This window comes from Mizuhopecten yessoensis, unplaced genomic scaffold (assembly GCF_002113885.1).
Source record: "Mizuhopecten yessoensis strain PY_sf001 unplaced genomic scaffold, ASM211388v2 scaffold716229, whole genome shotgun sequence".
Lineage (NCBI taxonomy): Eukaryota > Metazoa > Mollusca > Bivalvia > Pectinida > Pectinidae > Mizuhopecten > Mizuhopecten yessoensis.
The window spans coordinates 89,707-106,619 of NW_018480012.1; the positions used below are offsets into that span (position 1 = coordinate 89,707).

General features: G+C 34.5%; 1 protein-coding gene across 1 annotated transcript in view; it reads left to right on the top strand.

The window, feature by feature from the left end:
• Window positions 1-16,626, top strand: part of LOC110442209 (5'-3' exoribonuclease 2-like) — a 51,272-nt gene extending 34,646 nt beyond the window's left edge. Inside the window, exons 31-33 of the mRNA XM_021485702.1 lie at window positions 11,124-11,178; window positions 15,427-15,646; window positions 15,898-16,626. Coding sequence (XP_021341377.1) covers window positions 11,124-11,178; window positions 15,427-15,646; window positions 15,898-15,972 — 350 coding nt within the window. The 3' untranslated portion in view covers window positions 15,973-16,626. The remainder of the gene's footprint in view (window positions 1-11,123; window positions 11,179-15,426; window positions 15,647-15,897) is intronic.
• Window positions 16,627-16,913: the final 287 nt, after the last annotated feature.

Sequence of the window (16,913 nt, forward strand, 5' to 3'; positions counted from 1 at the left end):
TTTGATATGTAGGATCCCCTTGATCCCTCATTGTGCATGTTATATTTTGAGACTGATCATAAAAACAAAATGGCTAAAGGAAGAACTAAACAGATCTTTCTCATATTGCAATGATCGATTCTATTTCTTTCACATTAAGTACTGTACTAGTAAATATGTGAAATGACAAACTCACTTTGAAGGTTGGCTTTCATACACATCAGTATTAAGTTTAGATCAAAAGTTACCTCAAGGTGCATTAACTGTTAACATGACTCGATCAAACAAATTAGAGGAAAGGAGAGAAAAGATCGAACTGACAAAGAACTAATGAAGATGGTACAAAGGTGGGCGCCAAGATCCCTCTGGGATCTCTTGTTACTACTTCAGAGGATAATTCTCACCACCTGGGGAGAAGGGACGTTAAAAGTTAAAGGGAAATTTTGAGTTAAAATATTATAGACCAGAGTCCATATTCATGAAACTCCTTTAAGCGATGTGTGGATGTAGTAACTGGGCAAGGAAATGGAATTTTATTTGATGTGTTCATTCCAATTGAGTTGCCTCCCCTTCAACAGCAAATTTTTGTCAGCTAATCTGATGATTTCTAAGATGCTTTGTTTAGTTTGGGCTACCTCCCTTCCTACAGCAGTAAAGTGTTGTAATTTACTTCATTTTGTTAATTTTCCTGAAATTTCAATACAACATCAGATTTTGAATGTTTTGTAATAAATGTTCATAGAAATTACTTCGAAGTTGCAATAACTACTCTTACCAAAAGACACATAACTATTTGTACTGGCTTTTCTGATCACTAATCACAGAAATCATTCCGTTTTAATGTGAACTACAGAAGTGGATGTCACATACAATAAACTAGGCTTTCCCCCTGGTGAAATCCTTATATATCAAAATGTCTGATTTCTTGATTTCATTCTTCACAAGCCCTCAAAAAAAAAAAAAAAAAAAAGGAATTTACTAAAATTGGCTATGAAGTATAGCTCGCACCTTGACAGTTACAGTTTAAATATGTTAAAAGTAAAAAATAATAAATGTGGTTTTTTTCCTGAAAAAATCTCAAGGAGGTGCTCTATGACGAATGGGCACTGAATTGTCTCTGAATATAAGAACGTCTCTTTATCGAGAAATTAAAGATACTCAGATCAAACATAGTCATAAAAATGTGTTCAGTTTCATAACTTTAAGTGGAATAATGAAAAGTTCAAGCAATGAAGAAAAGTCTACAATTTCATTAGTGATTTAAAGTCAACGTAAGTTTGATGATTTCCTCACCAAAGTCTTTGGTTTATTTGCCTTTACCCAGGAATACTTTCATAAAATACAGGCTTTGAATTTGAAAGTATTATGATAGACAAAGTACAGAATTTCCTGGAAATTGCTGATAAACTTGGAATTATCTTTTTGGTGTTTGTGTTGTATAATAATAAGATAGCCCTGCGGGCCCGTTGTTTGTACAGTGGTGATACAGTAGTGGAGAATATCAGTGACCGCAGTTATCTCTACTATCATCTTTTGGTAGTACTTGTCTTAACCTGAAGTGTAGAGATGTTATTAAATAACATGAAGATTATTTTAAAACAGATACTAAATCTTCTTCTTCTTTTTTGCATCCCTTTGATCATTAATGTTATGAAATTTAAGTGTATGAATTTTTATTCCGTTATCAAATCAAATCAAATCAAATATTTTCCAGACAAAAACCTTGAATATTGTTTTTGATTAAAATACTTTCCCTAAATGGTTTCTGTCAATTTAAAGTCTTTCTCTGTTGCATATATTTGGTTTTATAATTGAGTGAAATTTCCAACTGATTTTCAGAATTCTTACTAATTGACTCATAGACTACTAAACCATCCAAGGAAAACCCAAACAAATCAAGTACAAAATGTGTATCATTAATATGTCTCCCCTTTGAATGTATTAGTACTGGTTCTTCTGGTTCTTCTAATCACAACTTGTCTGGGTCATAACTTTTAAACAATTAAAGATATCTTGAGGTATGCCTGCATCACCCAAAGAAGGTGTGCAGTGCACTAGAATTAGGTCAATGTGACCTTCCCATCAAGGTCAAAGGTCAAATAAGTGCAACATTTTCAGTAATTCTTGTTTGGCCCGTAAATTTTAAACCATTAACTATATCTTGATCAAACTTGAAGTATACCTGCATCACCCACTGAAGATGTGCAGTGGCCCACGATATACAGAGTTATGGCCCTTTGTTTCTTTTCAATATCTTGCTTATTTCTAATAGTGAAGATTGTTCACGGCATAACTTCTATGTTATTTCACCTACGGTGACCAAACTTGATATAGTTATGTATCTTGGGAAGTAGGAGTGTCGCATTCTGAAATCAGGTCTTGTGCCCCACTATATAAAGAGTTATGGCCCTTTGTTAATTTCATATACCGAAGTTTGTCTACAGCATAAGTTCCATGATGTTTCTCCTACGTTGACAAACTTGCTATAAAAATAATGAGCCAACAGAGGAACAAGATTCAGATGTGATAATTCTTATTTTAATGTACAGGTAAATGTGTCTTTAGTACCATAGTTGCCGAAACCTAACCAAATAGTTGAGACAATTTAACATAACCCGAATAATTTAAAATATAATGGTTTAGAGTTTACACCCCTTAATCTTGATGTGACCTTTCTATTCTTCCAAATATGCATATTAGCTAATAAGGGGAGACACATGTTTTTTGTTCACAAAAAAATTCTAGTTGAAAGATTTGAATAGTTGTAAAAATGGGAAAGTTTCAACTTCAGCTTAAACTATTAGTAGATTTTTGTTGGAATAAAATAATTGTCAGTTGTGTACAATTTTGTGACTTTTTACAAAATGTTGTCACTTTTACACATTTTTGACACAATTTGATTATGTATCAAAAGGAAATATATATACATATTAAACAGTTAAAAGAAACAAGACTTTTTTGAAAAATCGATCAAGAAGTGACTATTGAAGACTGTATTAAATAATTTTAGAAGAATGAAAATGAAGTGGAGCTGGTGTATTCACATCATTCTTAAGTGAAGTAAGCATATTCACATTGTTCTAGAGAAATGATTGTGGTCTGAGCATTGTAGAGTTGTTATGTTCAAATGTGTTTCCTTTTTGTCACCCACCACCACCACCACCACCACCACCCACCACCACCACCACCACTAATTTTACTAATTTGACATTGCTTGACCCTGGCATGCTGCAGGGTTTAGGTCCGAGTCCTGCATTGAAGGAATTAGTACTTGACTGTATCAAACTGTTTGGTGTAAAGAAATGGCAGTATGATAAATATCTATAAATAGGCTGAAAGTGTCTCCACAAAATATAAAATGGTGTGTACAGTACTGGATGACATTACGGTTGTGCTGGACCATGTCTAGTGATTAGTGTCATTGTAGACTGGTTCTGACCTACATCAACAGCCTGGGATAAGGTCTGGCCATTGTAACCTGGGATAAGGTTTGTCCATTGTAACCTTGGATAAGGTTTGTCCATTGTAACCTTGATACACAGGTCTACTTAGGTCTTGGTGTTACACAACACCCTCTGGGAGGCTGACCAGTATAGCTATAATTGGATACAGGTGTCCCAGCTAACAAGGATACAGGTATCAAACCATACCTGGGTCACATTCTCTGTTCAATAGGTAAAACATTCCTCCCGAGGTAATGACTTGTTGCTTTTTATTTTTGACCACAGCAAGTTAATTTACTATGTTTAAGCCATAAAATACTAGATGCTATTCTTTTTGAGAAGATAAAGATCGGTGGACAAGAAGGATAAAAAGCAAATTGTTAAATTTATAAATGTAGACAAGTAATATGCTTGTCAAATATCTTTCTGTTGTTTAAGTCTTGATAAAGCATTTAATAATCAATAAAGACTATGTGTTTCTTCCTTCCATTCTATCGTATATGTACCCAAGTCTTGTTTGAAAAGTTTTACCTCCCTGCTCCTGAGAGCTAGAAATAGACAATAGAATTCTGCATCCGTTCATCCGGGTCAAAAGAATTGGACTCAACCCATATAGACAATGCCATTGATGTAATGTTGAAGATAGGTAGATACAAAAATTCAGGTTTACTTTAGATGTTCTGAAGGGAGCAGAGATATTTGGTAGAAATATTATGTAATCATCTAGCATACCTGGCAAAAAAATGTCTGTGAACTAACCAAATGTGCAGCATTTATCCAGAGTTAATCTTTCATTATCTGACTTCTCTACACAGCCATAATACATTGAGTTATAATATTATTTGGTGTGTAGCTTGCTGTGGAAGAGTGCTACTTCAGATTTGTTCAAATAAACAACCTTGACCTCTTTCAAGGTCATATGTGAAATTTGTTCAAAATTGGAACAATTCCATGATGCCTAGTGTCCTTTACTTTGCTTGAATGTAAGACTTTCATGCTTGTTCAATGGAGTGACTTAACTTTCAAGGTCACATGGGTCAGATACATTAGAAACATAAAATGAAGCAGGTAAGCTATTAAGGCCTCTCGCCATCTTGTTTCTCTCTTTTCTTTAAGAATTTTTAAAACTAATACCCAAATATCCTTAATTTTTAGAAAGTTCAATTAAAAATATTGGCAAAATGTTTGAAACCTGAAATATAACACAAAGTCTTATCAAAAATATTCTGATCCCCGTGGCATAATTGTCTGTCATGTAGTGGCTGGGGAAAAGTTCTGGGTCCTTTTTCCCTCTGTAGCATTTCAAATAAGCAGGGAAATAAAAGCTAATATTTCTTTAGTCTAAGATTGATTTATTCATAACAACAAACTCGTAAGTCAGTATTGATAGTTTAAATGTATATATATATACTGCCTAATTTATAGGCGCAATCTAATTGGAAGTGTTAAGTTTGGTTCCTGAAAATTTATTTGTATGTTAACTTAATCATCAGATGTATCGGTGGGACTGGAAAGGAATGGCTTGCACGGGTTTAACAGAATAAGGAATCTTACATTTAAATATCCATTGGATTTGATGGACCATTGTCATGCTAGTCATTAGAATTAACACTGTGGTAGGTTACCCAGTATGTTATGTGTAAATTATTTTACCATTGCTGCAATCACGTTTCATATGATTAGCTGTGTTCTCCTCCCTTGACAAGGCGGCTATAGCCAATATGGTATGCAGATTTATTCCTGGCAGGAGACCCCAATTTTGGTCAAATCCTGTCGAAAGAGTTATTGTCGAGATTCTAACACTTCATAAACATACTAAGTCAATTATCCACTCTCTTTAAGGAATTATTCCACGTCAAGAAATTGGATTTTTGTACTCATTACTGATAACAAAAACTTGTCATTTCTCATTAAACGCTATCTCTGCGATTTAATGATTCTATCACTATCCAATATTCCTGTGGAACAAACGAGAACAAATTTCATTTGAGGGGTACTCGATACGAGGCTTGCGCCTCCTTAAGTATAATTACACGGAGAATTACGCTGGTATTAAATAAAACCGAAGCTTTACATGTAGACTTTCCAATATACCAGGTCTGACAGGGTTTCAAATGAAGGATTTCTCTCCCAAATATATTGACCTTTCCCGAGGTGTTGAAGAGTACGAGTTTGTCCAATTACATTACAGCAAGCGAGAGTGGTTTCCGTGGCTGGCCTCGTTGTGGATGAGGCCGTGGCTGCTGGGTGGTTGTTGTGTGTCCTCCCCCTCGTTGTATCACAGATGGTAGTATTGTGATAACTGTCACTTGATGAGGGAATCAATGTAGGCCTCTCACCCTTGTCAAGTCACCCTCTCATTGCCATTGTTTCATTGCTTTCATCTTGTCGGCCCAATACCACACAGCCATAGACACGGTTCAGCCATCCTATGTCTGAAGCCCGCCGTTTATATTTATGATTGTGTAAACAACATTTATGGGGATGAGAGCGAGAAACTCTTGGTGTCTGATTCTGTGTATTGTCTATTCAGAACTTCAGAAAGAGTCAGTCTCCCAATTGAAGGAGAATTATTTTTAATGATATTGTTAATTAATAACATCATGACCAAGTCTTTGATTTCAAAACTTCTGTTTCCTTCCCAACAAAATTACACCTCCTTTACCAAAATGAGCCATAGATGTTTCACATTTTTTTATCATTCACATTGAGATGCATGGCCACGTTTCCGTCTTCTGATTCAGCAACATCAAAGACCTGTAGGTAAAGCAGGCAGTTAATTCTATGTGTATATCATGGCTGGCTCTATTTTTGATTTAAACATACTTTATTTCAAATAAATATTTACAGAAAAATTTGACACAAGTTTTCACAACTTATCACAGTCCTATTCTTTAAATACATGAATATAAACAATAACTTGATAACATAATTTACGCAATATATATAGATTATGTTTTTATATAGAGAAAATAGAGAAGAAGAAAAGATGGAGAGAGAAACTAAGTAAAGGATAGTAACACAGGTAGAGTCGGAGAAAAAAGATCGATAGAGATAGAAAGATGATCACATTCAGCCAAAGCGGTTGCATTTGCTGATATAATTTTGAACAGATTTTGCAATTGAGTATTTTTTATCATTGCTGAATTAAGGATCGCCATATAGGAGAAAGTCTAAAGTTAAATCATCAAGAAAAGGTTGTAACTCTCTTATTAATAGATTTCTATGCTGGGTGTATAGGGGACAGACAGAGGAAAGTATTATATTTTTTTTTGCTCTAAATAGGTCATAGTTAAGAGAGCTTGCACGTTTTCTCAAACGGCAATGAAGTATATTTAGTTTACGGGGAACCCCATACCAGAAAGCATTTATTATGTTTTTTACCTTTTAATTTTGTATTTGTTTTTATATTAACTGAGAGTAGCCGAATTCCTAATAGATATATCTAGGTCATTCCACATTTTTGTATAGGCTGGCTCTATGGTCAGTGTGCCTGATAATGTTGTATTTGTAAAACCATCACTGATTGGTCAGGGTTTTGGAATAAATATTGGTATATTAATCTATTGTAATTATTGTTTTGATAATCTCTATTCAGAAAGTTGGATATTCTTTGTTTTTAGAAAAGTAGCAAAATTTTCTGGCATTTATAATCCAAAATGCTGAAACATACATTTTACTACATATATGTAATCAAAAAATGGTATACATACCCAGTGTTTAAACTGTCAAACAAAAAATGTCATACACAAGAACCTTCAAATTTATTTTGTACTTGAAATCATGTCTTACTGGTGTGATTGTCAAATTTTGTGTAAAGAAATTATTACAGATTCTTTTTAAGTATCTATGTCCTGCTGTTGACGTAACACTAGATCTAGAGAATTCCAATGTGGTTTTTCATTTATATAATTACACCCCCCCCCCCCCCCCCCCCCCCCCTTTAAATTTCGTTTTGGCTCTAACTATAGTGCAATTTGGACATGCACTTCCATTGAGTAAGTAGCCCATTAGCCCAGTAACAGTATAACACATCAAGATTGGGGGTTTAAATCCTGGTCTTGTCCCGCTGAACTTTGTACACTCGGAACACTGTTGTTTATATTTTTAGCCCACCATCATCTGATGGTGGGCTATTCAAATCACCCTGCGTCCGTGGTCCGTCGTCTGTCCTTAAACAATTCTTGTTATCGGTATTTCTCAAGAAGTACCAAAGGGATCTTTCTCAAATTTTATATGTAGGTTCCCCTTGGTCCTTAGCTGTGCAGAACAACTTTTGAGACTGATCGGATAAACGACATGGCCGACAGGCAGCCATCCAGGTTTTGATAGTGAAAGTTTGTTATCGCTATTTCTTTAGAAGTATCAAAGGGATCTTTTTCAAATTTGATATGTAGGTTTCCCTTGGTCATTAGCTGTGCAGGGCAACTTTTAAGACTGAACGGGTAAACAACATGCATGGTGTTAAATGCTGTGGAAATATTTCTTCCCAACTTTATTTGGGCCACCAATATGTCATTTGGGCCAGTGCTTCAAATTTATTACTCGCCCAAAAAATATATTTTGAGCCAGCCAATGCAGGTTCCCCACTATCCTTTATTATTCATGTTTACTTTTGAAACTGATCAGTTAAACAAAATGGCCTACCGACAGCCATCTTCGATTTTTGACATTGAAGGTTTGTTAGTACTATTTCTCAGGAATATCTTCAGGGATCTTTCTCAAATTTGATATGTAGGTTCCCCTTGACCCCTCGTTGTGCATGTTATATCTGGAGACTGATCATAAAAACAAAATGGCTAAAGGAAGAACTAAACAGATCTTTCTCATATTGCAATGATCAATTCTATTTCTTTCACATTAAGTACTGTACTAGTAAATATGTGAAATGACAAACTCACTTTGAAGGTTGGCTTTCATACACATCAGTATTAAGTTTAGATCAAAAGTTACCTCGATGTGCATTTACTGTTAACATGACTTGATAAAACAGATTAGAGGAAAGAAGAGTAAAGATCGAACTGACAAAGAACTAATGAAGATGGTACAAAGGTGGGTGCCAAGATCCCTCTGGGATCTCTTGTTTGTTTATTTCATCCCTTTCTTTCATAAAAAAGCTTTTAATGCAAAATGTGGTATGGGGATCCTTAAAACAAAGCAGGAGTGAACTCGTATCATTATTCTGTTTTAAGAAATTCAATAGAGGTCAGTGTTTCAGAGGTCGTGATCAAGGTCCACTGATAGCTACACCTGAATGACCGACACTAAATTCCAGGTAGTGAAGCAAGGAACCAGCTATGTTTGTATCAGGTCAGAAATGATAAATCTGTGTCAACAGGTGTAGTGAGCAGGTGAACTTAAATCTTTATTTTCAATTTGAACGAGGGGGGGTGCATTTATTAATGGGTAGAACATATATAGCAACACTTTCATGCACCCTTTCATTACATTCACAAATAAGATATATCTTAAAAATAAAAATTACAAAACATGTTTATGCACAACTTCATTGACCAGCTTGTTGTTAATCACGTTGACATTCTTGACATGTGATCACTCATCTCACCATTTCTTTACCTAGTAGTAACTGGAAAATTTAGTCAAGAGTTTCTCCTGGGATTCGTTTCAGATCTAGGAAAATAGTTTTACTGAAATCTATAATAATTTAAAAAGTAGCTTCTTAAATCAAAGGAAATATCTCATTTCATAAAGTTGAAAATTTCTTGTCTTTGAAGTCTGTCTTTTTTCCCCTGTATAAATCTTTAAATTACTACTACTGGCCACACACAATGAATTTATTGCCAAATTTATGAATGGTTTATTCAATAATGTCATATTTTCATCATTATTATTGGCTAGATAAAAGGTAGCAATCATTTTCTAAATAAATATGTCATTACTGCCTCCTGTGCATTGTAAGCATCAATAAAACCACTTTCACCTATACACTGCATTATTACCATAGTCGGCCTCACATTAGTGTGTTTGTCACAGAAATAGTGACGTTGTGATTATCCCAGCAGTAAATTACATGTTTACACCTCGGTAATTATACCGTGAGTTTCCACCATCCTTCCCCCATACAAGGGAGGACAACTCCGAGCATCTGTTTGTCACGCCCAGGTTTTAAAGCCTGCAGGGCTAAATGCATCCACATTTAATGATTTTCCTATACATTTTGCGACAAATTTGACAAATTATCTTGCTTTGATTGATAAATCGCTGAGTTGAGTGATTTTTGTGTTTTGGGGCCTGTCTGACGTGGGGAATCCCTAATGAGGCGGTCGTCTGTGTCAGAGCTGACGTGCCCCCGGGCCAGCTGATAGGCCAAGCTTGTTAATTCAATAGCTTGGGCTTGATTTGTCAGACAGTGGGACAGTAATTCCTGCCTGCTTCTTCATCTCTTTTACCCCTGATTTAATGGGTTTTCTCGGCCATTTTGTCGAGCTGAATGTGTTGTTGTAAATGATTAAGCCCCTCTTTCATACCCTGTTAGCGTCCAATTCTGCATCATTGAGTACTTTTTACATCACTCGGTGTCACCCTTTGAAGGTATACTGGTGCTGATTTGACTTGGTGAAAACAGGAAGGTAGAATTGTCCAAGTATGATATGTCTTGGAGTTTGCTCGGTAGTTCCGGATCTTGTCATTTGCACACTCAGAAATCCAATTTGTACACTTGAGTGTGATTGGACGGAGGCATCACCTACCAAGTTCCTGTGTAGGTCTTGTCTATTCGGCGTGGTGACACGGGCATACAGCTGCTAGTCACTGATTAGTCTACGGCACAGTTTTAAACCAGACTATCCAAATTTTTATTTGAATATATGACATTCCAAAAATAAACGTTTAAAAAGATTGAAAGTACACATTTTGGTGACTATAGAAACATCTACATGTATCATAATTATGGATTTAATTACATACTTATATGTTAGATGTTTCACGAGATCTTAAAGCTTAAAATCATTTGAATAAGTCTTACCTTCTGCCAAAATTTGATTTTTATAATCATAGATTTTTAAGGAATATTATTTTGATAATTTTTTTCCTTGCATTGAAAGTTTAGAAGAATTATGTTATGTTCAGCATTTCACTGTTGACAGGAAACACCAGGTAAAAGTTTCCCTGTAATTATTGCAACATTAATGTTTCATTAATAAAAAACATGATGACTAATAGGATATATACTTTGCTACTACCTTCATCAAAGACCAGTGGAGTGTATGTAAACTATGATGTAAAGTGTGTCTAAGTTGGCATTAAATCCACCATCAAATCAGCTACACTATTACCATATGTTCACTAATTGTTCTGAATGTAGGAAACAATGATCAGATTAACAAATCAATTAGGCTACGCTTTATGTGATACCTTGTCATAAATTGAGTCTATGAGCCTTCACCTTGATTCGTAACTGACCCACTGACATATCAAGGTGGCTTCCTTCCCTCTATTTCAGGGATTAAATTTCAAATTCATTTAGATAGTCCTATTTTCTTACCAAAAAAACAACTACAATGCAGCCCTTATTTAGCAACTATTTAAAACTACAACTGAAAGCTACAGGCTGAATTATAACATGCACACCCTCCCCTTCCTTCCATCACAAGGGGCATAACTCCAATAAAAATATTTGAAATATATAAAGTTAATGACAATCACATTTAAAGTGACAATTTTTTGTACTTTTATTTACAGGTGGTAATGGTGGTTATGGAGGAAGAGGACAGCATGGAGGAGGCTACAACCAGGGGTGAGTCTAATAAAAGTGACAATTCTGAATTTGAAATTTTGACGGGTTATGTTGTTGTTAACCGAGAAAGTTTTGCCCAGTTAAATATTCGCCCTTAGCTGATCAAATCCATGTCCTCCTAGTGCTAATTTCACCTTCACATGTAATTACTATATATTGTATGTTGTGTACTTATATTCAGGGTCATGATAAATTAACCCTCATTAGGGAGAGCAAAAACCTACGACACAACAAATCCAAGTTATATCATATAGTACGGAAAGTTTTCGTCACTCCGTCCACACTTTGGTTCCCATGAGATTACTTGCTTAATAGTATTAAATTTTGATGAAACTCTGTAAGTTTCAAGATGAGCAAAATATGTGCATTATTAATTTAAATACCATGCTCTCAATTATTTGCATTTTCGGCACACTATATATATATATGACTGGATTCTGATGAAACTTGTTCAATATTTATATCTCATAAATTCAAAGACTAAATTCGAATTTGAACAAATTCTGTGCATGCTTAGTTATGTGCATGCTTAGTAATGTGTATGCTTAGTAATGTGTATACTAAGCAAAGATTGGTCTAAGATTTCCACAGAATGACGGAATAAAAAAAATCCAGGTTCTGATAAAGTTAAAGAAATCCACACATTGGCATTGGATTGGTACATGGTGTTTTTCTCATGCATTGTAATAGCTAACATATCATTGACCTTGTTTTGATGGGGGTTTGACAGGCACTCTGTAGAGCCCTTCCTCATGTTTCAGTGTTCTACTTGCGCTGTCTTTTTTCTTTTAATTTTCTTCCATTTGTGGTATTGAAATTTCAGAATTTTTATTATGATAAAAGAAACAAATCTGAAATGCTTCATATCTTTCAAATAAAGAAATATTGCTGAAAATTAGTGAGAACAGTGATCATTATATTTTAATTATCTTATTAAGAAATGTACTGAAATCTCACTCATAACAAGTTTTTTTCTAAGCAATATACCAGACTACATGTACATACTAATTACTTTTAACGATCTATTACTTTGGTATTCAAACTATCTGATTTACGTTAAAAAAAGGCAAAGACATTCTCAGGTAAAAGAATTAATTAGTCTACAAGGTTATAATTTGAAAAAAAATCATCGCAAAATTACTGTCACTTTGATATTGTAAATGGTAACATTCACTGCGACTTTGTGGTCCTAAAGGGGTTTTGGTTTAGATATCTTCAAAGGCGGCAGATGAAAGGTATCAGTTTTAGAGTGACTTGACTCGTACAGACATTGTTGGTCGGTGTTTCTTGTATGTATTATGATGAGTGAATAGCTATCCAAAACTGTTCTCTATTTTGACATCAGTTGGATCCCAGAACTTCATGTTTGGATCAGCATTGACAGCAGTGTTAGAATACAAGTAGAATTATGACAAAAAAATGTTTTCTTGCATGGAGTTGTAATCATTTTAATTAGGTGATCCTTCAATTGGGGGCTTGACCCCTGGGTTCTCATGATGTATCGGTATGTTTGAAGTTACGAGACAAAAGTAAATCCCTTTATTAATCGTTTATGTGATTGGCATAGATCTAGCCTTCATTTTTTTTTTTACTTGGTATAAGAAATAAACGAGTTCCAGAGATCCTGTCACTATATACAACTGTAAGCCCGAGGGTGAACTCAGTGATATTATAATTGACGATCAAAGATTAAGGAGAGAGGTGAAACTTTCGAGGTAGGCCGTGTCAATAGCTGTAATATAACAACAGTAGCTTGGTGAATGAGGTTGAGCAGCCTGTGTAATTTGGCCTGACGACGACAACACTGGTGGTCTTTCTCGATATTCTACACACCTTGATTAGCTTTTATATCATACGGCACAGCAGATTAGGTAAAATTGTCATAGATAGAATAAATGATCATTTATAAAAGAAAGTTTGTGGTATGTAAACAGTGTTGTTAAGGTGTGGTGCACTTTGTTTGGACGGGCTAGATAATTTACTGATAAAAATCACTGGTTAAAATGTAGATTTCCAATTTCCTTTTTTAATTTTATTTTTCTGATTTGAATAGTCATTTTATTATTCCTTTTATCTTCAGGACAGATATAGAATATATAAGCTTCTGTTATTAGTAGTTTTTACAAAATTGTGGTATTGTAACACTTCCTTTAATTACAAGGAAAACTTCATTCTCAAATACCTATCTCCTTAGTCTGGTCACTTACTGATAACTACAGGTATTATCATCAAAACAAGGAAACAAAATGTTTGGGTTAAAATTTAAAATTGTCAAAAATCATTATTGGTTCAAAATTGATAGCAAATTCAGTCTGAATTTATGAGAGAAGCAAATAAATTTAATTCTTGCAATTTACTATCTTTTGATTAAGTTTGGTTTTACTATTTTTAACAAAATTACTTTTTGCTACTTTTTTAATCAAGTTTAACTTTACACTTTTGAAATTATACGAATAAAAATAATACACAGTATTTACCTTTATGATATCAGTAAAACTATTCTCAGCAGGTATAATTAATTATTTGCTGGTAATTTTTTTTAATTTTAGATCTACAGTGACAGATACTCATGCAAACAATGTTTAAGTCTTGTCATAATTTTTTTCCCTGTTGGATTTCTTTAACCATATTAACTGTGAAAAAACAGTGAATGTGTTTCACACGTACTACATTTTCAATGGTTTATAATGGTGTATAGAGGCAAAAGAAGGTTTGCACCTCAACAAAGTTGTTTTAATAGTACATATTATCACAAAAATAAAAATGCCTTAATTGAGAATGTCTTAGTTCATTTCAAAGAAGATTACAGCAATCAATTAAATACTTCAGTGAAAAAAGAAAAATAATCATGATAAATTTTTAATGAATTCAATTTGCACAAACATACAAAATGCATTTGAATATGGTAGTATTGATTTAATATTTTAAGTTTAGGATTGGGTACAGGGTACTATCGTGTAACTTTGTGTTAGTTTGGAGGGTTGTATTGAGTCCTATGAAAATATCTTCCCTTTTATGACAGGAAAACAATCTCTTGATAGCATTCTCTATCTTGCTAAGAGAGAACCGATCTCATTAGGCTAGACTCATTGATTGACCTGGAAACAGCATTGTGGTCTTAGCAAGCCATTCTCTTAGATCTTGTAGCAATTAAATTTGAAGAGGAGTACTTGAAGATGACTGGATTGTCAGGGCCGGGTCCTGCACACCTGTGTGTATCGTCTAACTTACTCCCCATGGCTCTCTGCTCCTCGCACAAAGTCCCTGCTCTCACGGGGGTCCTCTCCCCCAGAAAAGATATTATCCTCTATTGTACCTGGAGGTGTCAGACCTTTTGCCGTCATACATTACACATGCTGATTGTAAACAAAACCGCCAGATTTTTCTTGGTCCTGGGAGCTTTGTACAACCCCGATAACTTTGCTGTGTACACAGGACGAGCTGTCAATGATGACAACTAAAAACAAGGAAATTAGCTGGATCATCTATACAGTGACTATTGTTACACAACACCTGGACAACGTCTCCTACCAACCTCGCATCTCCTCGGAATGTTTGTCTCAGCAACGGTCTGACAAACACCGAACAAAGTCAACAAATGAAAGAAAACGTGGTGCACTGATTAAGTTTATTTAATATACAGATTTTAGTTTGATTAAAGAAAAAGCTGTGATGTAAAGGAAGGTTTGACAATGAGTTGTATTTGTTAAAGATGTATTACCATGGATATATAGAAACTAGATATTTACACTTCCTCACCTTTGTCAATACAATTTGTTGGAATGAATTCAGATTAGTTTGTCCGTAGTCCTTAGGTTGTAAAATGGGCACTTGGATCCTTTGCCCAATCTTCAGAATGGAATTTTGCTGGATATGACCCTTGAATGTAATAGGTTGAAGGGGTAGGGATGATTTATTTAATCTTTAAAGCATATGTTTGGTGTATTTTGGTTGATGGTGGATCTTAATAACAAGTATAGGCTCATTACTAACACAAAACATTTAGATAAACTTAGTTTTCTGAATGTCTTGATGTGCGGCATTTAAAAAATATAAATAAAAATATAATATAAAAAAATATATTTACTTCCTTTTTGTCATTTTTGGTGTAAGAAAGGCTACTATCATAATTGTATACCATTATCATAATAGTGAATGACCCTATTCCTGTTGACAGAATTTAAAGAAGTCAAGAGCCGGAATGAATATTTGTTTGTAGAGATTGGTAAGAGTTTCTTTGTTTTGTAGATATGGTGGAGGGAGAGGAGGGGGCCAAAATTACGACTCGCGCAGCGGTGGTCATAATAAGTATGGTGGAGGTGGTTATGGAAACCAAGGAGGTGGCTATGGAAACCAAGGAAGTAACTATGGAAACCAAGGAAGTAACTATGGAAACCAAGGAAGTAACTATGGAAATCAACGAGACAGCTATGGAGGTGGGCAGGGTCACTACAGTGACAACAGGAGAGTAAGTTGACATGGTAGGATGCTCTAGGATTATTATTTTTCCTGTATTAGAAAACGAGAAAAAATCTGTTTTGAAGCAGTTGGATAATATCTTGTGTTTGATATATCATTATTTTAACTTTTTCTTTTCGATTAGTGTTGATGCGTTTACAGTTAGTTTCATCTTAAATCATTTAAGGAATCATTGATCACACCTATCAATTACCAAAGTTTGACCATACAGGTATCCTATGATTGTTTCTTTTTTGACAGGATAATAGCCGAGGTGGCCACCAGCAACATCAGCAGCAGAGATTTTACCAACAGAACAGACCACGCCCATACTAAGCACCAGACAGAATGGTCACTTATCTGGTCATAGTCAAGGTCAGCTTTAACACCAGCAACGAGTAGTCAGCGCATCTATCGCACTGTTTGTCTACATGTAATCTGGTGCCAGTGAAAATAAAGATAGGTTGAAACATTCAACATTGTCTTTGAAGAAGTATTCCGGAAATGGCACAATTGATGATCTCAGTGTTTTTTTGAGAGACAAGGGCTAGTGAAGACCTCCTGGGCCTGAGACGATGTGAACCTGACTCTATGGACTGTCACTGATCTAGTTATACAAATTGTTTCTTGATTTCTGCGATTCATTATAATGATTTGCAGAAATCAAGAAACAATTTGTTTACTTCCCAGACTGTATGTGAGGGGATTATAATCAAATTACACAGATTTAGAAAATTTTAACTTATCAATGAAATTGAATTTATTAATTTATCTACAACAGAATTAGTTTTAACAAGAAAGTCATTTGTTATGAAAATGTGTAAAACTGTATATTATGTTGTTCAAATATAAATGAGCAGCAATGACAAATTTATAGGAAAGAAAATAATTTGTATTCCATCGCTTTTATTGAAGGTCATATAAACATTGTAATATTACAGTGTTTTACATCTGTAATTATCATAATAAAACTAATTATTTCAAACCTCATAAATTTTGGTTTTGTTTTATTACACCATTGAAACTTTAGAACTGCAGAAATCATACGACCACATGGATTAAAACCTCCAACTGAGCAACAGTGTAATTTCATTCTCTTTATGTATTTCTTGGAGCCATCCCATGTGAAATCAGTGGTTCTAGTGAAATTACCATATCATTTATGTCTTTCATTCTCCCGCCCTTGGTGAAATCATTGTATCTAATGTAATTACAATATTATTTATTCATTCAATTTTCCCGCCCTCATTCAAATCATTTGTATATTTCATTCTCCC